Here is a 27,453-nt window from a genome sequence, read left to right as displayed (position 1 = left end):
TCGGGGGTTTTTGGGTGGGAGGATAGTTTATTTTTTTTAGTTCATGATGTCTACCTAGTGGGTCAACTTATCACACAGACACTCAGGTCTTTGAGCTGGATGCAGTGACAGACAGTGGGTGGAACCTCCTGGGAAAGGACTGAGTGTATTCCTTGCGTGGAGAAAGAATGACACGGAGAGATGGAGGCCAGAGGGCAGACTACAGCAAAGATTGTCCTGACCCTAACCAATGTAATTTCTCTCCTTTGCCAGAGAAGGCTGTTTCCTAGCCATTTTTGCAGTTAATCTGGGGCCACAGATGTGCTGTAAAAGAATGTAAAATAGCTCAGCAATAATTTTTTTATAGGATTATATATTGAAATGATAACATTTGGGATACTTGGGTTAAACTATGTTGTTAAAATTAATCTTACTTTTTTAATGTGGCTACTCGAAATTTTAAAATTTTATATGTAGTTGTGGCTCACATTATATACTGCTCACAAAAATTAGGGGATATTTTATCGCTTCATATTCATTTTGAAATATCTTCTAATTTTTGTGAATTATATTCAGTATATTTCTATTGAATATCCCTGTTCTAGAACAGTGTTTCTCAGCCTTTTTAAAATATGGTTATTAGCCCTGGCCAGATAGCTCAGCTGGTTAAAGCATCGTCCTGAAGCACAAAGGTTGCTGGTTTGATCCCTGGTCAAGGCACATACAGGAACAGATTGATGTTTCTGTCTCTCTCTCCCTTTCCTCTTTTGTTAAAATTAATAAATAAAAAATTTTGAAAGTGATTATTAGCATCCTCCTAAGGAGCCTGTTTAGACATTTCTTTTTCTAATTTCCTCTGTCTCATGAAATATGAAAAACACAGTTTATGTACTGTAGCCCTGATAATATCTAAGATTTTGTTCACCCCTCCCCTCTAAGAGCCAGTTTTGCCTCCGTAGGGGCAATACCTACCATATTGAGTGGGGGTACGTGTTTTAGATCAGTGTTTTTCAACCAGTGTGCCGCAGCACACTAGTGTGCCGTGAGACATGGTCAGGTGTGCCGTGGGGAAATTAAACATGGGTCCCCAAACTACGGCCCGGCATGCCAGATACGGCCCAAGGAGGCTATTTATCTGGCCCACCGCCAGCCGCCTCCATCCGAACATAAACATTCCCCTCACAATCCCTCCAGCTATCAGCGACAGGAAGAGTGGAGGCACAGGCTCACTGACCAATCACCTTCTAGGATTCATCCTGACCACTAGCGATGAACCAATAGTAGGCCGCCTCTCATCCACACCCAGGAAGGTCCCCGCTCGGGCTGCCGCGCACTTGTCATCGTGTGGCCGCGGCAGGCGAGTAGTTGAAGCTGCTACTCCTCCCCATGGTCCTGATTTCTAATCCTGGTCAGGACTGGAGGTAAATGTTGCCACCACTAGATGAAACCTCAGCCTCAGCTGGTTATGTCTATCCTGATGGTGTATATAGATATTTGACCTTTTTCTTTTTAAAAGAGCCCCCCCCCCCCAGAGGGTGATATACAATGCATCACAATGTTATCTAACTTTAAAGCTAAAGTTTGCTGATCTTCCTTTGGACAGTTTTTGGTTATCTGTTGCCAAGGAGTTCCCCATTCTGGCCAACAAAGCTATTTTGACATTGCTCCCGTTTTCAACCACATATCTATGTGAGCTGAGCTTCTCAAGCTTGACTGCGATAAAAACTAAAAACAGAGAGAGACTGAGAACTGTTGAGGAAGAGCTTCGTGTGTGTCTTTCTACCATTCCTGCCAGGATATCCCTTTTGTGTTCATCGAAACAGGCCCAGGTTTCACACTAAATGAGTATAAATACATTTAGAAACTATATTATTAACTATATGTATAATATGTACTGTGTTAGAGTGTCATTTTGTGTCATTTTGGTAGGTGGTGTGCCCCAGGATTTTGTAAATGTAAAAAATGTGCCGCAGCTGAAAAAAGGTTGAAAATCACTGTTTTAGATGATGGTGGCAATGTAAGAAGGGAGGAGCCAGAGTCCCTGAGTCACATGAAAACTGCATCCAAGGAGAGAAAGAAACACCTTTATGGCACAAGCCAGTGAGATTTTAGGGTTGTTTTAGAGGCCACTATTCCTGACACATCAAAATCTTAGATTTTACAGCAGCACCAATAAACCCAAAGAGATCTTAGAGAATCAAACTTAGGGACCCGCAGGGGCCAGCCTACATAGGATCTGAATGTCTCACAATGTCACACAGCCCCAAGCATCAACCCTTTGTCTGGCATTGGCTGCCAGCTTCCTCTGCATGGTGTCAGTTCACCGGGGCATGCCTTCTTCACTCCCTTTGGTTCCTGTGCCTGGAATGACTTTCTCCTATTTATCTAGCAAATCTTCCAGAGACCAGTCTAGTGTCACTTCCTCCAGGAAGCCCTACCAATCACTACCACTCCTGGACCCCACTGTGGTCATAACTGTTTTTTGCCAGAATTCGAGCTGTGTTGTGTATTAAGCACTACAGAGAAATGAACTATTACTAATATAAAAGCAACATGCCCAAGTCTACTCCAAACACAGGAGGAGAGATCAGAGTGGAAAGATACCTTAGTCTTAGCCCATTATAGTTTAAATATTTTACTTTTGCAAATCTTACAAGATACATGACTATGTGAAGTTGTTGCTAGGGCCCCATCCAGGACAAGGAAGAAAACCCCGTGAGGAGCCCTGAAGCTTAAACCCCATGGGGAACCTGGTCCTATCTGTTTTCACAGTCAGGTGCCCAGGACATGGTAACTTTTCAAGTAAATAAAATAAATACTGTGCTCGCTTCGGGAGCACATATACTAATAAAATAAATACTTGGTGACTTATGTTGTATCCAGTATGTGCTTAGCAAGTGTTTTTTGACTGAATGTCCATCTGAGAACACGAAAAATTAATGTCATTTAATAAGATCCTAGTTCACTGAGGGCCCACAGAAAGTTATCTCCTAGGGGACAAAAAGGCTGAGGTGGGGAGGCCAAAGATGAATGAGAGCTGGAAAGGGGCTCGTTAGAGGCCAGGTGGGGGTAAAGAGAGACTAAGGATCCAATGGGTACGAAAACCCAAATACTGGACTCTAAGGAAAAAGTACCGAAAGTCCAGGAAGGGTCAGCGGGAGGGGGGGAGAAGGCCACTGGGAAGCAGAGGTTGAGAGTCCCGCCCCCAGCAAGTCCCTCCTTCCGCTGCTCCTCGGGCCCCGGTAAAAAGAAAAAAAAAAAAAAAAGATAACCTCTACCCGGCTGCCTTCTATTGGCTATGCAAATAAGCGAAGGCTTTCGGGACCAATGAGTCGTGGCCACGGCTTGGCGAGCGTCTTCCGGCCCGCCCCCGCCGCTCCCCGTAGTTCCTGCCTGCCTCGGGGCCACGAGCTGGACGTGAGGCGGCGGGGGCGAGGCGCAGCAGAGCTGAGGCGGCGCAGGACGGCGCAGCGGCTCCGATGGTCGGCATGGCTAACCTGGCGCTCGGTAGGCGCGTCTCTCCTGGTCCTGGGGGCGCAGTTTGAAGGCCCTGAGCCCCCGCGGCGGCCCGAAGTCCCAGAAACGGGCGGGCGCGCGCGCGTGGTCATGGCCGGGCCCGCTCTGGGCTGGGGGGTCGCGGACCTGGCCCACGCGGGGACGCGGTCGGAGATGCCTGTGGAGCGCCGCGGGGCGGGAGCCGCTCCTGGCCGGGGCCGCCCGCGGGCCCTCGGACCCTCGGGCGGAGGTCAGGGCTCCGGCGGACTCGAGGCGCATGGGGCAGTCAGGGCGCTCTCGGCGGGTGCTTCCGCAGCCCAGCCGGCGGGGAGTGTGTGCGCGAGCCGGGTCTGAGCGCCGGTGCGCGGCAGGCGGGGCGAGCGGGAAACCGGGGGCCTGGGAGCCAGCGCGGTCCCTGGCGGCGGGGAAGGCCCCGAGCTTCCGCGCTGCGTCCGAGCCCCACCACTCGTTCTGCGGAGCTCCTGCTTCCAGGGGAAACAAGTAACAAAAGCCACTCCTGAACTCGGGTCGGTGGCCTGGCAAAGGGACCAGTGCCTTCCAAACGCGGGTTTCACGGTGCGAGAGCGCTTCGGTGGGTTCGAACTTTTAAACAAACTAAAGCGAACCCACATTTTCGTGAATGAAGTCCATGCCTATTTTCAAGACCACGGTGAGCCAGGTGGCGGACCCCGTCCTTCCGGGGCCCCTCTTGGTCCCAGCCGCAGCGCCCCGACAGTCCCCAGCGCGGGGTGCGAGTCCCAGCCCGTCCCCCGCACTGACCAGCTGTGTGGGTGGGAGCAGGTTACTTAACCAGTCTGGGCTCGTACTCCTTAGGGTTGTTCAGAGGATTAATGAATTAACACATGTCTAAAGAGAGCAAACAAGATATAAATACTTGCTGCATCCCTGCAGAGAGACTAGATAGGGGGGTGGGGATCAACCCGTGTTTAAAAGTTGCCCAGAGTGGCCCTGGCCAGGTGAGTCAGTGGTTAGAGCGTCGTCTGGTAGCTCAGAAGCCGCGGGTAGTGTCCCGGTTAAGGCACATAGGAGGAGCATCCAGTGAGTACACAACTAACTGGGACAAGTTGGTGCTTCTTTCTCTCTCACCAATGGAAAAATTAAAGAAAAGAAAGAAAGCTGCCCAGGAGTGAATGCAGACTAAGCTCTGGGAGAGTCTGGTTCCACAGTTAGCTCATGTAGCCAGCCTTTTGGGGAGCCCCTCTGGTCTCTGGCTGACTGTTGGGACCGCGCACTCCTGCTAGCAGGTGTGGGTTTACAGCATGCTTAACTACTCTGGAGAGATGGTGGCCAGCCACAGATGGCAAGGCCGTCTGCTCACACAGATCCTGGACAGGCGGATGTTCCACTGTCCCGTTGGTGCTTGTTATCAGTGAGCAGAACAGCGATATGATTTTTAGAAGCAGAACAGTATTGGTCAGCATTGGCCTACTTTTTATCATCTGAAGTGGGCCCAGAGTTTTCTGTTTATTGAGGGTTATTATGGGGGAGTTATGGCTATATTTTTGCTATATTTTGAATTTATATATCTTTTAACCTGTTTTCCTGAATATTATATTTGATTTCTTTGTAACCCTGCTAGGTCATGCTGCCTTTTAAACAGTTTAGATCTCTAGACTTTGTCATAAAGTCATTTCCATTGGAGAGCCACTTATAAGGAGGGGAGGCTCTTGGGAGAACCAGGCAAAATGTGGAGACAAAAGTCCAACACTACTACTAGAAAGAAAAATAGCCATTGGGTGTCAGTAGGCAAGATGATCTTTGTATGTAAAGGAAGCACATTCCTGAGGTAAAATTCATGGACCATCCCTTTGGTGACTCTTCATTGCTGATCTGATTGGCGGAGAAGGGAAAGGATCTAATTCTTCCACGTTCTACCTAATGACCCTTCTTGGGATTATACATACTTCTGCAGTCTCCAGACCTTTGGTTATAAATTTGGGTTACATAACCATGTTATATTTGTAATTCGATGGCTTTAGGTAAGTTGCCCTCTGTGTCTCCCAGTTTCTGGCCTGAAAATGAACATGATGGTACATATCACATAGAGTTCTTATATGAGTTTATTTGTTTTGTTTGTTTATTTTAGGTAAGAGGAGGGGAGATAGCAGACTCCCACATGCACCCCCACAGGGATCTACCACTGGGCAACCCTCAGTACTGAGTTATTTTTAGCTCCTGAGGCTTATGCCTGGGCCAGTGGAGCTATCCTCACTGCTGGGGGCAACGCTTGAACCAATCAAACCACTGGCTGCCAGAGGGGAGGAGGGAGAGAAGCACGTGGTCACTTCTCTTGTGTGCCCTGACCAGGAATCGAACCTGAGATGTCCATACACTGGGTCGATGCTCTCTCCACTGAGCACGAGTTTATATATTTTAAATCTTTAGAGCAATGCCTGCCATATAGTGTAATAGAAGTGTTACTCTTAGTTAAGATGTCAGTTTCTGGAGGGTAGTTAAACAGATAAATATATCAAAATGGCAGCCATATCTTCAGTACCCCCTATGAGATTGTCTCAACTAATCATATTCATTTGAATGGGGAAGAGTAATAGCTTTTTCAGCATTAGCATGTTAAATAGAGATAAATGGGGAACAATCAAATTCTGTAGGTAGTTAACTGGCACCATGACACAGCCATTAAAAATGGTTACATGGGGTAATAAGTAGTCCATAATTATTTATGTAGAAAATGTCTGTAACTTGTTTTGAGTAACTAAAGGTTACAGAAGGGAATTTATATATATTAAAATCACGTCTAAATATAAAGTTTTAGGCCTCTGTTGCATAGACTGTCAATAAGAATATTCACCAAATTATGACAAGCTTGTTCTTATGGGGACTGTTAATGGCTTTTGCTTTTCCATTTTCGAAAATTTTACAAAGAATTCAATATATTGAACAAGTATGAATGCATACTGGTAAGTGTAATAAATAGATCACCATAGAGGATTCCCCAAGACCAGTCTTCCTTTCAAGCTTATTTAGAATTGGACTGTCTTTGCTCAGGTTTGTTCCTGTAGCAACGAAAAGATTGTTGAGTGGCACCATCCAACAGAAATGTAATCCAAACTTGTGTAATTTAAAATTTTCTAGTAGCCACAATTAAAAAGGCAAAAAGAAATAAGTGCAATTCATTTTAATATATATATATATTTATTTACCCAGTATATCTAAAATGACATTTCAGCATATAATCAATATAAACAATATTAATGAGATAGTTTAATTTTTCTTTCTTACCAAGTTTTTGAAACGTAGGGTGCTTTTTCTCCCATTGAGAGAAGGGGGATCTGAAGGGGGCAGGAGGAAGGGGGACAGAGATAGATGCATTACCTCATTGTTTCAATTGTACACCCACTGGTTGCTTCTCTGATGTGCCCTGACCAGGGACCAAACCTGTGACTTCAGCATGCTGGGATGACACTCGATCCACTCAGACCACCTGACCAGGGCCTGCAGTGTGCTTTTTATATCTGCATCACATCTCAGTGTGGGGCAGCCATGTATGGCTGATGGCTGCCGTATTGGACAGCACAATTACAGAGGGTGCCGCTTTGGTTGGCCTGATCTTCATCCACACCCATCCTATCACAGGCTGGAGGTTCCCTCCCCTCCTCCTGACTGTGGGCAATTTACTTTGTTGCATGATTCCCTGTGCTTTACCTTTATTTAGCCTTTCCCGTTCCGCCTATTTCTTTTTTTCATGCTCAGTTCACCCCCATATTTAAAAAGAAGCCATCCTTCCACTCTGCCTTTGCTTGTGCTATCCTGCTCTTTTTTTTTGTATTTTTTTGTATTTTTCCGAAGTAAGAAGCAGGGAGGCAGTCAGACTCCAGCATACGCCCGACCAGGATCCACCCGGCATGCCCACGAGGGGCAATGCTCTGCCCATCTGGGGCATTGCTCCGTTGTGGCAGAGCCATTCTAGTGCCCAAGACGGCGGCCATGGAGCCGTCCTCAGCGCCTGAGCCAGCTTTGCTCCCATGGAGCCTTGGCTTCAGAAGGGGAAGAGAGAGACAGAGAGAAAGGAGAGGGGGAAGGGTGGAGAAGCAGATGGGCGCTTCTCCTGTGTGCCCTGGCTAGGAATCGAACCTGGGACTTCCACACGCCAGGCCGACGCTATACCACTGAGCCAACCGACAGGGCCTGTCCTGCTCTGTATAATGAAACTTGTTTAGAGAGTTTTCCGTATTGTTTTCACCAGCTTGTTCCTTCCTACTCTCCAGTCTTCTGTAGATGGCCTACTACTTATTTTCACTACTACACCACAGCTGCCAAAGGCCCCAACAATTTCTTTGTCCTTAGATGCAGTTTCCAGTCTCCTGCTTGAGCTCCCTGGAGCATGTGTTACTGTTACCCGTTCCATCTTCCTCTTGGTTCATGTGACACCACTCTCCCACTAATTCCCCATCCACTGCCCACACTGCAGCCAGATCCTTTCTAGAAAGCAAATCTGCTTGTGCCCTTCTCCCCGTAATAGCCCTTTAGTGGCTTCCCCTCACCATTTGGAAAGTCCGCAATTATATTTTTTAGTTCCTACATTAGCAATCTCTATAATTCAAATGCAGTATTGCTGAACAGTGTGGTCGTTTATTCATGCCCCTGGTGCACACAACCTTTTTCTCATGAGCACTAAAAAAAAACATGGTTTAATGGGAAAAGCCTGGAAATGGAAGTCAGAGGGCTACCATGCCACTTACGCCTATGGCCGTAGATGGGCCCTTGATCTCATTCTGCCCTTTACAGAATACGGGTGAATCTTGCTCTCTAGTTAGTAGTGCTTTGAAAAAATCAAGTGAGCTGGTGTATTTGAAAGTAATTTGAAAATTGAAAGCACTATGTAAGTGTTAGGCGGAATATTTAGCAATAGAACAATTAACATTGGCGTGTACTCCTTCCAGAAGAAATTTACCATTGAGTCATTCAAAACAAGTTCTATCTGAAATCTTCCAATTTTTTTTATAAAGTAAGTGTATGAAAACGTGACTAAGATGGCATATACAGACACTACCTTGACAGACAGGCCTGTCTCACTTTTAATTCACTGAATCAACAGATCAGAAGAAAAATGACATGATCATCCTCACAGATGCTGAAGAGACAGTAATAGAAATTTCTTTAATAACATATAGTTTATCTGTTACACCCCAAAGGCCACCATTATGGAAATGGGAAAATATTCCTATTAAAATCTAGAACATTCCATTATTTAGCATTGTCCTGAAAGTATAAAACAATGCAATTAGAAAACATGAAATAATACAGAAATTTTAAAGGTGAAATTTTGACAGTACAGTATTACCAATTCAGAAGACTTTTGAGTTCTTAAAATATTTTAAGTCAGTTCAGAACTTGTGTTTTTTAATACAGTTGTTGTAAAGTGCATTTAAATTCATGAGTGGCTGACAGAGATACACTTAGTCCGCAGTGTGGCTAAACTATGCCATTATAATACATTAGACTATTTGCTTTATAACATGAATCACATGAAAACTCTTTGTAAGCTCATCTAGCAGCATTGTGTGTGCCAGATGATGTGCTATATTGATGGTGTTAGTAGGAATAAAAATATAAAAATGGCCATGCCCTTGAGAGAGTCCTAGTCTAATAGGGGAGACAATTCTTTTCCCTTCAAAAAAAATTTAAAAAGATGGTGTGCTAATATTGCAACTGAATAACACTAGAAATACTGTATGGATTACCCAAGGTCACAGGTGTAACTCCTTATTTTTCAGTGTCCTTGCCAATAAAATGACAATAATAGTACTACGTCATAGGGTAGTTATCGAGAATGAGGGCGCTGAGAATAATTCAGTGTTTTTTCGGTGTACCTCAGAGGTGAGAGTGTGGATGGTCTGTTCCCTTCTTGTTCAGCAGCGCACTCAGTGGGAGTAAAATTCCAGGGGTTCCAAATGCAGCAGGGAGGGCAGGGCATGGGGTTAGGGCGGACCTGACCTAGACTGTCCTGTACGAAGGGTCTTGGTCAGTTGAAGAGGACTCTAATCACCTGGGTTTCCCGTCAGCACGAACTGCTATTAATGGTCTGCTTTTGGTTGGTCCTCCAGGGCTGGTGAGTTGTACCACCTTCCTAACGGTGAGTGGCCTGTATTCCTCTAGTGAAGATGTCATCGAACTAACTCCATCAAACTTCAACCAGGAAGTTATTCACAGTAGTAGTTTGTGGCTTGTAGAATTCTATGCTCCATGGTAAGTATTATAAAATAGTTGTCAGTCATTTGTGGTACTTTAAAAGAAAAAATACTATATAAAAGTGTGATTTCTATTTGGTTGTCCAGTTTGTTACCTACATGAAAGAAGTAGAGGGAAGTAAGAGACTTGACAAAGTGTTTATTAAAGGCCATGGAGGTTGAGTCAATTAAAAAAAAATGGTTGAAGTAGCTAATTGTTACAAGAAAGAAGAGGGGGGGAAAGTTATAATTTTAAGATGGTGTGACCTTATGATGAGGTAGGAAGGATGGGGATGGATAGGAAACTGATTGAAGAAAGAATATTGGGCAGAGGAAAGGGAGGAGCCAGGGATGGACTCCATTCTGTTTGTTGAAGAGGGTTGCTTCCAGAAATCTGTAATTAGAAAATCTGGTTTAATTTAACAGTTATTCTCTTGCCTAATATTCATTGTTGTTAAAAACTCTGGTGGGATGAAGATGTAATCACTACTGGAATTTAATGGTGTACAATTATATATTGTCAGAATACGGTATGTAGTTAAAACAATTAAAACAGAACAAAAACCCAACAAGTAGAAGTTTAGAGACGGGTCAGTGGAAACAGTGTGCATAAGACTGTCGCTGCCAGGAATGAGCAGGCCAGAGGAGCCCTGGGAGCAGATGCAAGTACCAGCCAAATGTATCTGCAGGTGACTGCATGGTGGTCTGAGACCCAAAGTGGTCCTTTTAGATGTGAACAGTGCCTTGAAGCTCACATAGGGTAGTTAGTCAAATTCTTACCTGAGTGGCATGCATTTTAGGTGTGCCTGATGAAAGATTTTCCTTTATAGCTTAATTTTTCCTTTGGAAGACCATGGAAATGTAATACCAGTCCCATGAAATATTTCAATTAATGTTCAGTGTAGCACATTAAAGCAGAGTTCTCTACTTTAAAAGTTAATGCTGCTACATTGTGAATAATGTTCATCTTAATCTTTATTTATTGTGACAGAAACAGAGAGGGACAGATAGGGACAGACAGGCAGGAAGGGAGAGATGAGAAGCATCAATTCTGCCTTGTGGCACCTTAGTTGTTAATTGATTGCTTTCTCATATGTGCCTTGACTGGGGGGCTACAGTAGACTGAGTAACCCCTTGATCAAGCAGTGACTTTGGGCTTCAAGCCACACTCAAGCCGGTGAACTCAGGGTTTTGAACCTGGGTCCTGTGTGTCCCGGTCCGATGTCTATCCACTGTGCCACCACCTGGTCAGGCAATCTATTCTTTCTTAAAAAGTTATTTGTTTTCTGGTTGTTGAATCCAAATGAGTATTGTGTTGATTAGTTCATTTGTATTAGTAAATGTACAAATAGTAATTATGCAAACTGTTACATTATTGAATGCTTTTTGTATGCAATTTTTACAGGTTTGATCTTTTTTTATCATTTTATGGCATGAGTAATTTACCTTGTGTCTGGGAACTACTACATACGAGAATAAACCTCATTCCAAAACTGAGCCAGATAGCATAAGCAAGAAGGCGGGATCTGGGTCCAGCAGTTAATCATTATTGTTAAACAGGCAGAGTTTTCCTTCTTAGTGTTCTGGGTATGAGACTGTCTAATTAGAGGAGGTACTTTTAACCTCTTGGTTGAAAAGTGCCTGGACTTTGGTAGCTTGGTGAAAATAAGCATATAGGATCACAAAGAAAACCTAAAATATTAACATAATCAAAGTATTAAAATAAATCTTCATATGGTTGCAGAGTCTCCCTTTATTATGACAGTAGAGACAAGGTCCAGCAGCTGATCCAAGGGCTGGCTGCCAGAGTTCTGAGGTAGTGATGAGCAGAAATGATGTTTAAAGATACCTGCAGCACTATAGTGGTGATATGGAGACAGCTAACCAACGCTGGTGTGTTGTTAATGTTCATAATAGAAGGAAGTCCTAAATTTGGATTACAAGTTGATAAAAATAGAGCTGGAGGTGGGGGTTGCCATTGAAGTTCACAGAGCCCCTAAGTTTTTATCCACAACCCTTTCTTTGTTTGACGGGGTAGTCTGTGGACCTCAGGTAAGGAACCAGAGGGTATGGTATATTTTTATTTATGTAGCATTTTGATGTTTTTACATTGCTTAAATTGAAGTTGAAGGGACTATAGAGGGACAATCTGATTTGCGTCCTTCTTTTATAGAATGAACTAAAATTAAAGAGGTACAAAGTCCTGTACAAATTTGACTCCTGGACTTCTATGCAGCTCACCTAAATACCAACCCATACCATATGTAAGTCTTTAGAAACAGCATTGCAGGACATTTCCTTGAAAGCTCCTGACATTTAAAATGCCGGAGTAAGCTGACGTCCCATCGTGGTTAGGAAAGTGGGACCAGGAGTATGAGAGGCCTGTGAGGTGGCGCTGTCACAGAGAGCGGGTGGCGCTGGGAAGCTTTCCTAGCATCTCAGCCTCTGTAAAGTGGAAACAAGGCCCGTCTGAAATCCTGTGAAGAATGCGAATCATGTGCTGGCACGTGGCATTTACTCATTAGGTCCTCAGACACCTAATTGGAATTTATTTTGTTTATATGACGAAAAAGCCAGGTCACCCATGGAGAAACTAACTATGGTATTTTCATATGATAGATACTATAAATCAGTGGCCCCTGGGCCACGGACTGGTACCGGTCCGCAGAGAAAGAATAAATAACTTATTATTTCCATAAGTCTGAACGATATTTTATTTTTTTAAAATGACCAGATTCGCCCTGGCTGGTTGGCTCAGCGGTAGAGCGTCGGCCTGGCGTGCGGGGCACCCGGGTTCGATTCCCGGCCAGGACACATAGGAGAAGCGCCCATTTGCTTCTCCACCCACCCCCCCCCCCCTTCCTCTCTGTCTCTCTCTTCCCCTTCCGCAGCCAAGGCTCCATTGGAGCAAAGATGGCCCGGGCCCTGGGGATGGCTCCTTGGCCTCTGCCCCAGGTGCTAGAGTGGCTCTGGTGGTCGCAGCAGAGCCACCCCTGGAGGGGCAGAGCATCGCCCCCTGGTGGGCAGAGCGTCGCCCCTGGTGGGCGTGCTGGGTGGATCCCGGTCGAGCGCATGCGGGAGTCTGTCTGACTGTCTCTCCCCATTTCCAGCTTCAGAAAAGTACAAAAAAAAAAAAAAATGACCAGATTCCCTCTGTTACATCTGTCTAAGACTCACTCTTGATGCTTGTCTCGGTCACATGATACATTTATCTGTTCCACCCTAAAGGCCGGTCCGTGAAAATATTTTCTGACATTAAACCGGTCCGTGGCCCAAAAAAGGTTGGGGACCACTGCTATAAATCAGTGAAAACGAACAATATACCTATCTGTAATGGTACACACATACCACAAGCTATGTGTGTATCACTTTTCTTTTTCAGCTAGCAAGAGACAGAAAGTGAGATGAGAAGCATCAACTCATAGTTGCGGTACTTTAGTTGTTCATTGTTTGCTTCTCATATGTGCCTTGACCAGGGAGCTCCAGTTGAGCCCTTGTTTGAGCCAGCAACTTTGGGCTCAAGCCAGCAGCTCTGGGGTCATGTCTAAAATCCCGTGCTCAAGCGGGTGAGCAGCAACCTTGGGGTTCAAACCTGGGTCCTCAGTGTCCTGGTCAATACTCTATCCACTGCGCCAGCACCTGGTCAGGCTGTATATCACTTTTTAAAAGCACTTTTCTAGGTGTGTTACAGTTCATAACATTTCAAATACTAGTCCCTAGAAGATAGAGGTGATTTTTTTCTCATGGTTTTGTTCTCTGTCTCTCTTGCTCTTTTATCATCACCCTGAGTATGCAGTGCTTTTCTACATAGTTTCATTATTTGGGATTATGTGGGTATTTTAAACTCTGCAAGCTGCTATGGGAGCCAGAGCTCATTGATATTTAGACCCTTATGCAGATGCCTTATCTGTAAAATGAAAAGGTCGGACTAGATCAAAGAATACCAAACTTTAATAGGTCTAAGAATCACCAGCAGAATTTATTAAAATATAGGTTCCTAAACCCCTTCTCTAGGAGCTCAGATTCTTGGGGTCCAGGACTCTGCATTTTGCCTAGCCACATAGCTCGAGCCACACGTTGAAGCACACTTGACCAGATACCCACTAAAGTCCAGGCTCAGGTATAGAGAGTTACAGGTGATAGTTTGTTTAAATTCTTGAGTATAATTTAATTGAAAAGTAATTTGGAGACACTTTCAGATTACAAGATGGAAAGGATTATAATTAGGTTATAAAATGGTGGACTCTTTCAGGTTCGTGTTTTATTGGTGCTGGTGCTCCCTGCAAGCCCCACCAATGTCCCTGTCACTCAGTAGACTGTTGTTGGTGGGTGATTTTTGAATTGAGGGTCTAAGACTATTGCCTTATGCTTTTATCCCCTAAAAGGTGTGGCCACTGCCAAAAGTTAACACCTGAATGGAAGAAAGTAGCAACTGCATTAAAAGTAAGTACCTGAGAGGTCCACATTCACCTGTGTATATTTCAATTCATGCATATTACTTATATATAATAGGAAGCTAATTTGCATATTGAAGCTCAGACCCTTGAGTTTTGGTGCCAGATCATCTAGGAACCAAAGGTATAATGAACATTTTAATTTTTATGTTGTCTATTCATGTCAACTCTGTTTTGTTGGGCTAATTTGTGTTTCACCCATGGTTCCACCTGGAAATGGTTTCGCAGACTGAAGCCCTCATACCTTCTGTTTGCAAACGTAACCCTGCCCTTTGTTATCTTGTTTCAGAGTTAACATGAAATCAGATGATGGATTCTTGTGGAATATGCTCCAGTTCAAAGCGAAATAGATAATTCTCGTATTTCCACAGGGTGTTGTAAAAGTGGGTGCAGTGGACGCAGATAAACATCAGTCCCTCGGAGGCCAGTATGGGGTGCAGGGATTCCCGACCATCAAGATTTTTGGATCCAACAAAAACAGGCCAGAAGATTATCAGGGTAAGGACTTTGCTAAATACTTACCCTGGTTGGAATTTTCTTTTGAGCAGATAGGGAAAAAGTAGGAGGAAGTTAGGATTCTCTAACTTGTTAGCCCTGCAGGTCTCTTTGTGCCTTAGTCTCAGTTCTGCAATGGCACAGGGCGACTCCTACCTCCTCTGAGTTGTTCAAAGATTAACTCTGTGTCATACAGGTAAAAGGGTTTTTATGACCATTCACACTCGTTTAGGCCCACATGGCCTTTGCAATAATAGAGGGGTATGTTCTGTGCTTCCTCTTGTCTCGCTCATTATAATTTTATAAAAAGCTTTATACAAGCTACTTGAATAGAGATTTACAAATGTTTTCTTCTGTAATCTCTCTTCCCGCTATTGTAGGAACTGACCAGCATATTAGTGTGGCAGAAAGAAGGCCCTGTGACTTAAAAGTCAGTTTAAACTGTTGGTGTTACTATGGAGTATTTCACCCATGAATCTTTATGCCTTGTAAACATAGAGTAATAAAGCTGTTATGCCATCTCCCAAACTGCACACCTCCCCGGTTTGTAGAGAAGTGAATCATAAGTATCTGCTCTTGATCATTGAGGCAACTGAATTCTGGTTTCAGACTCCCAAGCTCAGTGTGATTTCCGTTACCCTGTGGGCTATTTCATAGAGTAGTCCTGTTATTCCACATAAGCTGTCACAAACAGATTGTCAGAATTGCTAGGGTGGGCCATGTTCATGGTCCTAATAAAAAGTATTGGGCATAATGTATTTCCAGTTTAAATTATAGCTGATTTGATAATTTTTTTTAAAGATTTCATTACATGGGACATCAGTGACAACTTAGAGTCCGACGTCTTTGGTTTTGTTTTATGTGAGAAAAACGAGTTTGGGGGTTGGGGGAGGAGAATCAACATCCCAGTAAACAGCGTTACTGTATTATCTGTACATGGTGGCTGCACTGTGTCCAGCTAATGAGAGAACATTCCCAGAACTGAGAACACAAAGGGCAGACAGTCTGCAGAGTGAGAACTGGTGACAGTCAGCCTGGCATTAACTGCTGGCCTCAGCACACGGCTTCCACAAATAAAGAGAACACTGAGGGTGTGAACACCTGTGTTTTTTTGTTTGTTTTTTATAGAGACAGAGTCAGAGAGAGGGATAGATAGGGACAGAAGGACAGGAACGGAGAGAGATGAGGAGCATCAATCATTAGTTTTTCGTTGCGACATCTTAGTTCATTGATTGCTTTCTCATATGTGCCTTGACCATGGGGCTACAGCAGACCGAGTAACCCCTTGCTCCAGCCAGCGACCTTGGGTCCAAGCTGGTGAGCTTTGCTCAAACCAGATGAGCCCGTGCCCAAGTGGCGACCTCGGGGTCTCAAACCTGGGTCCTCCGCATCCCAGTCCTATGCTGTATCCACTGCGCCACCGCCTGAACACCTGTTTTACTACTGAAGTAGTACACGTTAAGCATATGGCTTGGTAAATACAGTGTCGTCGGTACATCACCAAGCTAGGGATCAAAATACTGAAGGTGAGGCCCCCACATATCTTTACTTCTAGGCTTTCAGCTCTGAAGTGTCATAAAATGATCAGTTTCAGCTTTCTGAATAAACATCTTTTCTGCTTCAGAGTAATAATTTGTTTTGCTAACTTGTAAAAATCAAATGTTAAGAATAGGGGTTGCATTGGCTTGCTGCCTGTTTCTGTAAAGAATTTGTTGACCCTTGGTCCTCACTGAGAAAATCCTATCTTTTTTGCTAGTATGTTCCTTGACTAGGGATATTTCCAGGTGAAGATTGGTGGGAGAGGCACTGCTCAGGATGGAGGTGCCTGCCGTAGGCAGGGGCGGAGCCTGTGGTTAGGTTGCGGTCCGCCTTCTGGCCTGGGAAGCAGCACTGTTAGCTTCCAGGGCATTTGCAGTACCAGCTGACCTGAATGTTCTCGCAGCGTTGCTTGTGCTGTGTTCTGAGGGGTTCTCGGTGTTTATCTCTTCCTGGCCAGTTGATTAGAAAACTCTTAAACTTTCTGAGGAGAAGTTACCAGAGTTCTGCATTAGAACTCTGAAGATCACCTCATGATGTATTATTATCCTTACACTTTTGAGTCTCTTAATAGCCCCGACCTTTTCTTGAGCATGTAGGTTCTGATAAACTTGCAAAGGCTGTTGTCATTATTGAGTCTTGGCTGCAGAGCCCACTCCCACCATTCAGCCAGCTGGCTTTGTCTCCCTGCAGGGGCCAGAACTGCTGAAGCCATCGTGGATGCGGCTCTCAGTGCCCTGCGCCAGCTCGTCAAGGACCGCCTTGGGGGACGGGGTGGCAGCTCCAGTTCTGGAAAACAAGTAAGGCTTTATCATGTCCGTTCTCACTGTGTGTGATAGTTTTGAAGCAGAGTGTGGATACTTATAGAAGATAGATTTTTTTTTTATATTGTAAATTAGTGACATTCCAATAAAAAGTAATGAGAGGTTGAGTCAGCTGACCCCAGAGGGAGTCAGCCATCCAGCCTGCTCATCTGGCCTCCTCATTGTCACTGTCATCATAGCCAGTGGCCCAGGACATCTTACCAAACTGCAGGCCAAGGGCCAGGCCCCAGAGGGCCTTCCTAGGCCCAGAGCTGCAGGAGAAGAGTTGGCACTGCAGAGGAAAGAGCCCCCGGCCACTTTCTCCCATGGTTACACAGTGAAGAGAGGGAGGTCAGCTCTCCTCCAGGTCAGCTTTGAGCAAACAGGCAAAACTCAGATGGATGACCTCTTGGCCTGTATCTGTGGCAGTCAGCCCAGAATTTATGGGAAATCCTACATAAGTCATAGAGTAAAAGAGAAAGAAGTTTCTCTTCCATGGATTGGTGTTTTAGATGCTCTTGTATGAAATATGACGTTTAACCGTGATAGGCTTATTTATGAGCTGGTGAAAAGCATTGAATTCTTGCTGATAAGCACAGATAAAACGGCCCTCTGCTCTGTCAGGACACCAGTCACACTGGCTTCTTCACACAGACGTGGGGCTTTCCCAGAGCTTCGTCCTCCTGCCTGTTTCATGCTTAGACATGTCACGAGCACAGCCATCTCCCCTGGCACCGCGACCCGTGGCCCAGGCAGCGGGAAGCAGGAGAGCAGATTGCTGCTTAGGGTTCGGTCTGAAAGAGACTGTTGGAGAAGAGAAAAGGGTTCAGGGTGTTTTTCACTTTCTTGAACGGTAGCGACTTGATGAAGTGATGTGCAGCACCTTGGGAGAAGCAGCGCTGTGCTCTGCTGTGCTCTGGTCTGAGTCAGAAGTGTGGTTCTGGTGGTTTTGGAGCCAGGGGGAGGTTTCTCTCAAGAAAAAGAGCAAATGCAGAATTCAGATCCATGCTATATGTTACACTGAGTGGGCTGGGAATTGTTTGAAAGTAAATGCTGTTTACCAAGCAAAAATGCTAATGTTTCTAATTTGAGTAATGTTCACTTGAAAGGAAAACTGAAAAACTTGATGAAAACGTAGAGGCGATTTTTGTTAGAGGTGGATGTCTTTAGGATACATCTTTCTGTTCTTTTGGCCACGCTGTAATTTAATGTTTGCTGTGACAATGGCAGGGTAGAAGTGACAGTTCAAGTAAGAAGGACGTAATTGAGCTGACCGACGACAACTTTGATAAGAATGTTCTTGACAGTGAAGACGTTTGGATGGTTGAGTTCTATGCTCCATGGTGTGGACACTGCAAAAAGTAAGTGCTTTTAACCAGGTACTTGAATAAGTCACAGGGATTGTGATGCAGTTACCTAGCTTGCTTGGGGGTCTTCTGTATGGTTTCTGTTTTTGGCCCTTTAGCCGTTTTGCCCACTCCACTTGCTGCCCACCGCCAGTCTGTACTCTTAACTGGGAGAGTCGTTGGTTCTTGTTTGTTTTAGATTCCACATCTGAGTGTATATAGCTCCCTTTGAAAGAGCTGACCCAGACTATAGATGCAATCATAACTCCTTTCGAAAATCTGTTAACTCTGAGTGAATGGTAAACATTGGCATTAGTGCCAAGCGTTTCCTCTGTCATGTTTTCAAAGATTAACAGGGAGCTGGCACCCCAGTCTGGAGGAGTGACGAAGGACTGGGGGGCAGATGTGAATGGCAGCAGCACATCTTTCACAGATCTACATGGAAGAGGTTTTCCGGGTGTGACGTGACTAGGCTGGGCAGAGAGGCTCACGTCGGTTCAAGTATTGATGCTGAAAGGGAGGGCATTTCTCTGCAGCCTAGAGCCGGAATGGGCCACGGCAGCGACAGAGGTGAAAGAGCAGACGAAAGGGAAAGTGAAGTTGGCGGCTGTGGACGCCACGGCCAACCAGGTGCTCTCCAGCCGGTATGGGGTGAGTGCATCCATATTGCTTCCCCGTGCAATGTGCTTCCCTGCCGCTTCGTCTGGTGCGCCAGCCTCCCTCTGAGGTCGCGGAGGCGGCGCTCAGTCCCTGTGTAATGGAGAAATTGAGTCATTTTATTGTTTAACAGGGAGTCAGGACTGTTGTTTTGGGTTCTCCCCCCTCACCCATATCTCACTATTTTTATGTGCTTAATGGGAGCCTCAAGCTTTTTATAAGTTCTTCATGGGGCTTTTGAAGTTTGCCCATTTATTCTAGAGCGGATGTATTCAGAGTGCATCCAGGGTCTGAACAAGACCGGCCTATCCTAGCAGTGGGGTGGGTCAGCCCTGTGCCATCGATGCAGGCAGGGAATGAATGTTTTTGTTAAATTACCTGGAAGGTGGTTTTAGAAACCAGAAAGTTTACCTTATTTCTCATTTCATGTTAATTTGGTCTTTAATAGATTAGGGGATTTCCTACCATCAAGATATTTCAGAAAGGCGAGTCTCCGGTGGATTATGACGGGGGGCGGACCAGATCCGACATCGTTGCCCGGGCCCTAGACCTGTTTTCCGATAACGCCCCTCCGCCTGAGCTGCTGGAGGTAAAGTGCTCTGTCCGGCCTGGTTAAGTGTTGAGGGCGGCGTTTCCATCGTGGGGGGGGGGGGGGGGGTGGCGGACACACATTTGTCATCTTCTCAGATGAAGCTCTTTCTTTTACAATGCTCTTTAAACTGTTTCTTAACTTTTAGTGGGGGCAATCTGCCTAGTACATGCTGCTTTGCAGAATGCTAGCACTAAAATAATGGCACTGTGAGAAAAAGTGCCCAAGCTTCTTCCACCTTTCACAGCTCATTCCCAGAAAGACAGCTGACCTTTATAGAGCACCTAGTCCAGTAGCAGGCACTGTTCTGGTGCTTTTGTCGGCTTTTCTCGTCCTCACACAAACACTTATAGGCAAACTCTATTAATCTTTATTTTACATGTGAGGAAACTGAGGCACAGAGCCTCAAGTTCATATACATACGTGATACATATAAATACATCTGCTTTTCTGCCTGTTCAAATGATGGGGTGTCAGAGCCAGGCGGCGCCAGCACCGTTCTCAGAGACTGGACTTGCAGGCCCTAGGCACTGCGGGAGGGGCTTAGAGGTGAACAGCAGAAGCCGTTCAGAGCGTTGTCGGAGGGGTGCAGAAAGGAAGTGTCATTCAGGAGAAGTGTCTCTCTCTCGCGCACGCGCGCGCTTTGCTCTTTCATGAAAGTAAGGATGCTTAGTCTTGATGTCCCATTTACCCCTTATCTTCTGGTCCCTCAGATCATCAACGAGGACATCGCCAAGAAGACGTGTGAGGAGCATCAGCTCTGTGTTGTGGCTGTCCTGCCCCATATTCTAGACACGGGTACGATGAGCAAAAGCTCGCTTTCCATCATTTTCCGGTGCTGCCTGCTCCGAGATGCTTTCTATGTCAGTTAATGTTACAGATGCCTTTTTATCTTTAAACGTGTTGTGTGTTTACATCAGGAGCCGCAGGTAGAAATTCTTATTTGGAAGTTCTTCTGAAATTGGCGGACAGATACAAAAAGAAAATGTGGGGGTAAGTTACTGGGCTTAGTGTCACTGTGAGTTGGGTAGGGAGGGGGGGAGTGTCTGAGTCCCTTTGATTCCTATAGGCGTGTTCCTGTATCCGTGTCATTTGGGAAGGAAAGAAGTGATACGGCTCTCACTTGTACCACAGCACACAGAAACTTGGCAGAGGTGAACTCTGGTATGGCCTTGCAGGCCCCAGAAAGAAATAGGGGTTTCTTCACCCTCGCCTGAGTGATGTCCAGATCAGGGCAAATTTTTTAAAACAAAGTACTGCACGCTTTTCTCTCTCTCCCATTGCTCTTTCCGCTCTCATCCCCCTCCTGCGCTGCAGTGTCCCTCCTGTCACTCCCTGGGGCCATACTTCCTGTTAGCTCAGCAGGCGCACTGTGTGTCTACAGGCCGCCTTCTGTGGGTCTCACTTTCCTCTTCGTAGAAGTGAAGAAATTTGGATGAGCATTTTTATATTAGTGAATAATGATGACATATCCATAACTTGTTTTAAAGAGCACACATAATAACCTCAGTGATACTGGTAACAGAGAAAATTCATGAGGCGTAGTGGACAATATTTTGGAGGCTGATTGGGGTAGACCAGTGCATATTTTGGGGGGTTTCTGGAGTTAGAGTGTAGGGAACATGAGAGAACTGTAGATACTCAAGAGCACATGTAGAATACGTTATTTTTTAAAACCTATCTTTCATTTTCATTTCTACACCTATTTCATTCCATAAAACATTTGAATTGTAATTTTTGTTCTTTAAGATTTGCTACTTAGAGCCTGCTTTGAGAGGGGTCTTTGCCCTGAAAACCAATCTGCTCCCCCAGGTGGTTGTGGACAGAGGCTGGGGCCCAGTCTGAACTAGAGACTGCACTGGGGATTGGAGGATTCGGCTACCCCGCCATGGCGGCCATCAATGCACGCAAGATGAAGTTTGCTCTCCTGAAAGGGTCTTTCAGTGAGCAGGGCATTAACGAGTTTCTCAGGTAATGTTTTTGAGTCGTTTTCGCTTTGTCTGTTTGGTTCTGCTATGTTTTGGGTTCAAAACTAGATTTATATACCCCTGGTCGGTAAACTGCGGCTCGCAAGCCACATGCAGCTCTTTGGCCCCTTGAGTGCGGCTCTTCCACAAAATACCACGTGCAGGCGCTACCTTGATAAGGAATGTACTTACCTATATAGTTTAACTTTAAAAAATTTGGCTCTCAAAAGGAATTTCAATCGTTGTACTGTTGATACTTGGCTCTGTTGACTAATGAGTTTGCCGACCATGGAACTAGTCAATTAATGGAATTGTTTTGCATTTGACATTCTGGAGAACTAGATGTTTGTAAATTTGAGCTTTGAAATCCTTCCCCTGTGCTCTGTTCTCTTTTCATGGAAGTATTCCACAGTGCGGTCGGTGCTGATACCTTCCGGTTCTTGGTCACCTTGTTCTGTTCCGTTGACATGGGGCTCATCCTGATTCTCATAAAGGTCTTGTGCAAGAAGCAGCCGTGTCTCACCTGTTCCCACCCGCGCGTACTTCGTACCCTTGACCTCAGAGGATATGGTTTTTATTTCTGGGTATTAGCTTTAGGGTGTAGTTATTTGAAAATGATGTGCTTACATAAGTGACTCTAACAGTGGTCAACAACATGATAGGTTCTGAACTCCTCAGCAGCCGGTTTATGGAGCCCTTTGTGCTACCCTCTGTTCAGTTAATTCAAAAATGGCCAGATTTGACTGGGCGGTGGCGCAGTGGATAGAGCGTTGGACTGGGATGCGGAAGACCCAGGTTCGAAAACCCAAGGTCGCCAGCTTGAACAAGGGCTCATCTGGTTTGAGCAAAAGCTCACCAGCTTGAGCCCAAGGTCGCTGGCTCGAGCAAGGGGTTACTCGGTCTGCTGAAGGCCCGTGGTCAAGGCATGTATGAGAAGGCAATCAGTGAACAATTAAGGTGTTGCAATGTGCAACGAAAAACTAATGATTGGTGCTTCTCATCTCTCTGTTCCTGTCTGTCTGTCCCTATCTATCCCTCTCTCTGACTCTCTCTCTCTCTCTGTAAAAGAATAAAAATTTAAAAAAAAAAAAAAAAAAAAATGGCCGGATTTGTCTTTTAGGCACACACCAGGCATTGACCTTGTACTTTTTCTCAGATATGTGGTCATTTTATGAATGCCTCTTCCCCATAACTGAGTTCCACGAGGGTGAATTTCTTTTACACAAAATATTGTTTCTACTCACTGCTCTAGACCCTGGTTCATAAGAGCTCTTGGTAAATATTTTATGAATGCATGGTTGAATTCTTGTCTCTAGAACTGTTTCAATTAGGAGAGATTTTCCCGCCCTGGGGAAGCTCCTTGTGTAATGGTTCACAGCACACTGACGGGAAGACTGTCATGACACCCTTTGTCAGCAGCTGTGTCATGTGTGCGTCCCCATCAGAGGCCTTCGGGGAGGGGTGTGAGTGCTAACACTGAGAGAGTACATCTTTGGGCTCCTAGCCCCAGCTTTAAGTTCATTCACCTTTAGCCAGTTTTCCTTTTCTAGTTTGTGTTTAGTAAACAGAGAAGGTGACTGCTTCATGGAAAAGGTACAAGGAACAGTAGCATATTATAAACTTGAGACAGTTTAGTGCTTGGATTACATAGGCCATTGGCTCAAACTTTTTGTCTTAGAGCAAAAAACCTGAGAATCTACCCAGTTGCCAGTGGAGACAGGTCTGTGGTAATGATCAAGAAGGAAACGAAGTATACAACAATGTACTTGTTTCTAGCTGCCTCTGTGAGGCTTGTGTCCTGAAAGCACATCACTAGAGAGGGGGCAGCTTCCCCATGCACTCGCCTCAGAAAGCACAGACCCGTCACACTGGCAATTGGGGAACCAAAGAACAAAGATCCCCATCAGTGCAGTTTGTCAAACGACCATAGATGGTTTAACCATTCATAACTGTAGTAGTAGCAATGAAAAACTGTGTCAACCCAAGACAACATTAGTGATCCCTGCATCTTTCCTTGGGAATGTCTTACTGTGTGCTTGGAGTAGCAGCCAGGAAAAACGTCTGTAAAGGATTCAGTTCTGCCCCGAAGGCACCGTTCCCTCAGAATTGTGTTCCTGTTTAAAGGAGGTTGGCATCTTTCCATTTGTCTGTTGACTCTCACTGCTGACAGTAAGTAGGAAGCTAGTGTTTTTTTAACATCATCCCATCCACCAACTATCTAATAGCACATGCATCTGGGCATTGTATTGATGGAGAAGCTGATGATGAGAGATGGTAAATAACCTGATTAGTAAGACATGGAACCACTGACTTTATTTTTATTGTTCGCATGGGTGTGTGTTTCTTACAGAAGCCAAAACATGGATCAGTCTGTGCCCATCCCAGTAAATTGTACCATTCTCATATAGATTTTAGGTAGATTGAGTAAGACACAGGTCTGGCTTACAAGGCCAAATCCCTCTTTATTCTGCCCTTAAGTGGATAGGTAGTCACACCCTGTCCTGTGTTATGCTAATAAACAGGTCAGTGAATGGTAGTGAAGTGGGTTTTTAGAGCATATATATCTGTTTTCTGACTGTAACTGATATATGTACATCAAGGTTTCCCACCTTGGCAGTCTTGACATTTTGGACCATATAGTTCTTTCTTTGCCCTGTGCATTGTGGGACATGGAACACATCCCTGACCTTTACCCCTAGATGCCAGTAGACGCCACACACAGAGTTGTGACAATTAAAAATGTCTCCAGGTCCTGGCCGTTTGGCTCAGTGGTAGAGCGTCGGCCTGGCGTGCAGAAGTCCCGGGTTCGATTCCCAGCCAGGGCACACAGGAGAAGCGCCCATCTGCTTCTCCACCCCTCCCCCTCTCCTTCCTCTCTGTCTCTCTCTTCCCCTCCCGCAGCCGAGGCTCCATTGGAGCAAAGATGGCCCGGGCGCTGGGGATGGTTCCTTGGCCTCTGCCCCAGGCGCTAGAGTGGCTCTGGTCGCAACAGAGCGACGCCCCGGAGGGGCAGAGCATCACCCTCTGGTGGGCATGCCAGGTGGATCCCGTCAGGCACATGCGGGAGTCTGTCTGACTGTCTCTCCCCGTTTCCAGCTTTAGAAAAATACAAAAAAAAAAAAAGTCTCCAGATGTTGCCAAATTGCCCCCATTTCAGACCATTGATTTACGCTATAAAAAATGCAAAGTAGCAATCCCCACCATGCAGATAACTAGTGTCGGACACATACAAGAAACTTAACAGCATGTTTGGGCCTTTTTCCTCTTCTACCCATATTCCAAGCACCCCTCACCTAAGGACATATGGAAGCATCTCTAAAGAAGCCTTGTTCTCAGGCCTGTGAGTGTGCCCACATCTTTCCAGAAATGTTTTCTATTGGCACCTGCCAGAGGGGGAGCCTAGCACACAGTAGGTGTGACTTGTCTGCCCTAAGGCCAGAGCTTCAGGGAACTGCTGCCCCCTGTGGTCACTAAGAAGGCCCCTGGCCTTTCTGCTCTGCTCGCACTTAGAATTTGGAGGAGAGGTGTGGAGTTCTAGTTTTACAATGCCATCTTTCCGAAAGCCTGTCTCTGGGGTCTTTAGCTCTCAACTTTGCTAGTTCTTATATAATTAGTTTGTATTTTAGCAAAATACATTTGCTATTTTAAACAATTCTTGGTAGTCACCAGCTTTACGTGATGCCAAGGCCTTAGGAATTTCATGGCTGGTGCCCTCATCCCTGCTAGACAAGGAATGGTGTCTCTGAGCACTTTGCAGGGACCGTGCTGGGATGGCCTCCACGTAAACGAGCAGGCCGAGCACTCATATCCAGGCTGTCCCTGCATCTGCACCAGCATCCCTGTGACCACCTGCGCTTGTTTTGTTTTTTTTCTCCCAAGGGAGCTCTCCTTCGGGCGAGGATCTACGGCCCCTGTGGGAGGTGGAGACTTCCCCGCCATCAGCACCAAAGAGCCCTGGGACGGCAAGGACGGCGAGGTGAGTCCCTCGCACACGGCCTCTGGCAGGGGCTTCTCTCCATACCCCCTGCCTTCCTGGCCCTGTGCATCTGCTGCCCGTAGGCTGGACCCTTCCCGTGACCCCGGGGCCTGCCTGCCAGGTTCTGTCCCAAGACCTTTCATCCCATTCTCCCTGTGATACATGGCATTTACTATTAACAGAGACAGCCAAGATAAATGTCAGTAATGAGGTTGCTTTCCTGATTAATGCCCCAAAGTGAACAGTTAGCCTTGAATCCGTATACTTGCCTTACAGAAATGTGGAACTACAGCTTTGAAATTAGCATTTGTTTTGGTATACTTCTGCCTCGTCCTCCTCAGAAGGACAAGTTAAACAGCTGTCGGTAAAAGCACGTTTCAGTGAGTTGTCAGCTTTTCAGACATCTTTGTAATAGACTGGATCAGGCAGAGACTGGTTCTGTGACCCAGAGTACTTCCAGGAATTACTGACTTGTCTGTGAGAGCAGGCCTAATGCCGGTGTCTGTCTTACAGCTTCCCGTGGAAGACGACATCGACCTCAGTGACGTGGAGCTGGACGACTTGGAGAAGGATGAGTTGTGAGAGGCTCAGCACAGACTGGTTTCCTTTCTTGGGAGCAGATTTTTCCAGCAGTGCAAGAACATTCTTTACACTCAGATGAATCTACCAGTGGCCTTTTTAACCAAGAAGTGGCACTTGGTCATTTGAAAACACTGCAGCATTGAACTTTTGCCTCTCGAGAAAACAAATGAAAAATTCTGTGAATTGTAGCCAGTGAATTGGGTTGTATTTTGTCAAGGAATATTTTGAAGAAAACTGATGGGCTCTTGAAACACTCTTCCCTCCCTCTGCTGCTTGGGGGTTCCTGGAGGCTGTTTCTTACATAAGTTTTTTTTAATGTGATTCTTTCCTTTGAATATTAATGGCTTTTTCCATTAAAGAATAAAACGATATTTTGGACAATGCCAACAAATATATGAAATGAGTGTCCACACCATACATTCAGAATCTGATGTTTAGCCAGTAAGTTAATATTATGAAGGTCTGACCCTGATGTCTCTTTTCTAAAAACGGGATTCAAACAGCCTCTGGATGCCTGCTATGGCGCAACTCCACACGCGTCCTGTGTGGGCATGCTCTGCTGCGGAGGCGCTGTGGAAAGGAAGTCTGCACAGAAGGATGAGAAGCAAGGGGTCGTCAACGGAGAACTGCGTTTTATGCCCAATATCGCATCTTCGGGTCATCGCCAGAGATGGTTAGGGAATGTAGCTGCTTTGACAGCTCAGGTTTTTTCATGTGACGACAAAGTCCTCACAAAGTACCCGTGAAGACAGGAATTCTAGCAGCAGGTTCCCAATGGATAGGCAGTCCCCATTTATGTAACCCATTCAGAAAAATGGATTTTTGAATCATGTTAGAATAGAAGCAAAGAGACCGTGGAAAGGACTGAGCATTTCTTTATTGTAACTTACAAAAAATAAATACAACTGTAATAACTAACTTTTCTGGGCAATTTCTCTAAAAGTCTAAATTCTGCAGGACACTTGGACGGTTCTGGCCGAAGGAGAGCAGCGTCTGGTTGTCTCGGCGGCGTGAACACGAAAGCTTGGTGTGCCTATCCACCCAGCATTTCAGTCAAGAAGGCTGAGGTCGATGTGGAAATAGACGTAAGGAAAATAGTCTTGGTTATTGAGCTGCAGCCCGGGGATCTCCACAGAGGCCTGCAAAGAAGACATGGTAACATTTTAAGTGCATGAACTCGCTTCCAGCTTGAGCCTGGTCTTTTCGAGACAGCTCTCTGGGTACCATATATTCTGCCCTGTACAGTCCCGTTCCCCCCCCCCCCCCCCCCCACGCACACAACCTCTATGCTTCCATATTTGTGAAATGGAGATTTTCACAACAGTCTGACAAGTACCATTTGAGAAAGAGTGTCCCATGTGGAGA

General features: G+C 45.5%; 2 protein-coding genes across 12 annotated transcripts in view; one reads left to right on the top strand and one right to left on the bottom strand.

The window, feature by feature from the left end:
• The first annotated feature begins 3,347 nt into the window (after window positions 1–3,347).
• On the top strand, window positions 3,348–27,006 carry PDIA6 (protein disulfide isomerase family A member 6). Its single transcript, XM_066386045.1, has 13 exons — window positions 3,348–3,486; window positions 9,561–9,702; window positions 14,069–14,126; window positions 14,509–14,635; window positions 16,862–16,968; window positions 18,202–18,332; window positions 18,854–18,968; window positions 19,423–19,563; window positions 20,277–20,361; window positions 20,484–20,556; window positions 21,376–21,534; window positions 25,410–25,506; window positions 26,020–27,006. Exons 1-13 carry the CDS (start codon window positions 3,459–3,461, stop codon window positions 26,086–26,088), a joined length of 1,332 nt encoding a protein of 443 aa, XP_066242142.1. The 5' UTR covers window positions 3,348–3,458; the 3' UTR covers window positions 26,089–27,006.
• ATP6V1C2 (ATPase H+ transporting V1 subunit C2) overlaps window positions 26,248–27,453 on the bottom strand; it is a 41,968-nt gene continuing 40,762 nt past the window's right edge. For all 11 annotated transcript variants that reach the window (XM_066386033.1, XM_066386039.1, XM_066386041.1 and 8 more), the window contains one exon: window positions 26,248–27,227. In XM_066386033.1, coding sequence (XP_066242130.1) covers window positions 27,138–27,227 — 90 coding nt within the window. In that variant the 3' untranslated portion in view covers window positions 26,248–27,137. The remainder of the gene's footprint in view (window positions 27,228–27,453) is intronic.

This window comes from Saccopteryx leptura, chromosome 5, assembly GCF_036850995.1.
Source record: "Saccopteryx leptura isolate mSacLep1 chromosome 5, mSacLep1_pri_phased_curated, whole genome shotgun sequence".
In the NCBI taxonomy this organism is placed as follows: Eukaryota; Metazoa; Chordata; class Mammalia; order Chiroptera; family Emballonuridae; genus Saccopteryx; species Saccopteryx leptura.
This window is presented reverse-complemented; position numbering and strand designations above follow the sequence as displayed.

Coding starts and splice junctions, on each gene's coding strand:
- PDIA6 (XM_066386045.1), top strand. CDS start 3,459: ATGGTCGGCATGGCTAACCTGGCGCTCG. Junction 18,333..18,853: donor TGGTGTGGACACTGCAAAAA/GTAAGTGCTTTT, acceptor ATTTCTCTGCAG/CCTAGAGCCGGAATGGGCCA. Junction 20,557..21,375: donor TACAAAAAGAAAATGTGGGG/GTAAGTTACTGG, acceptor CTGCTCCCCCAG/GTGGTTGTGGACAGAGGCTG.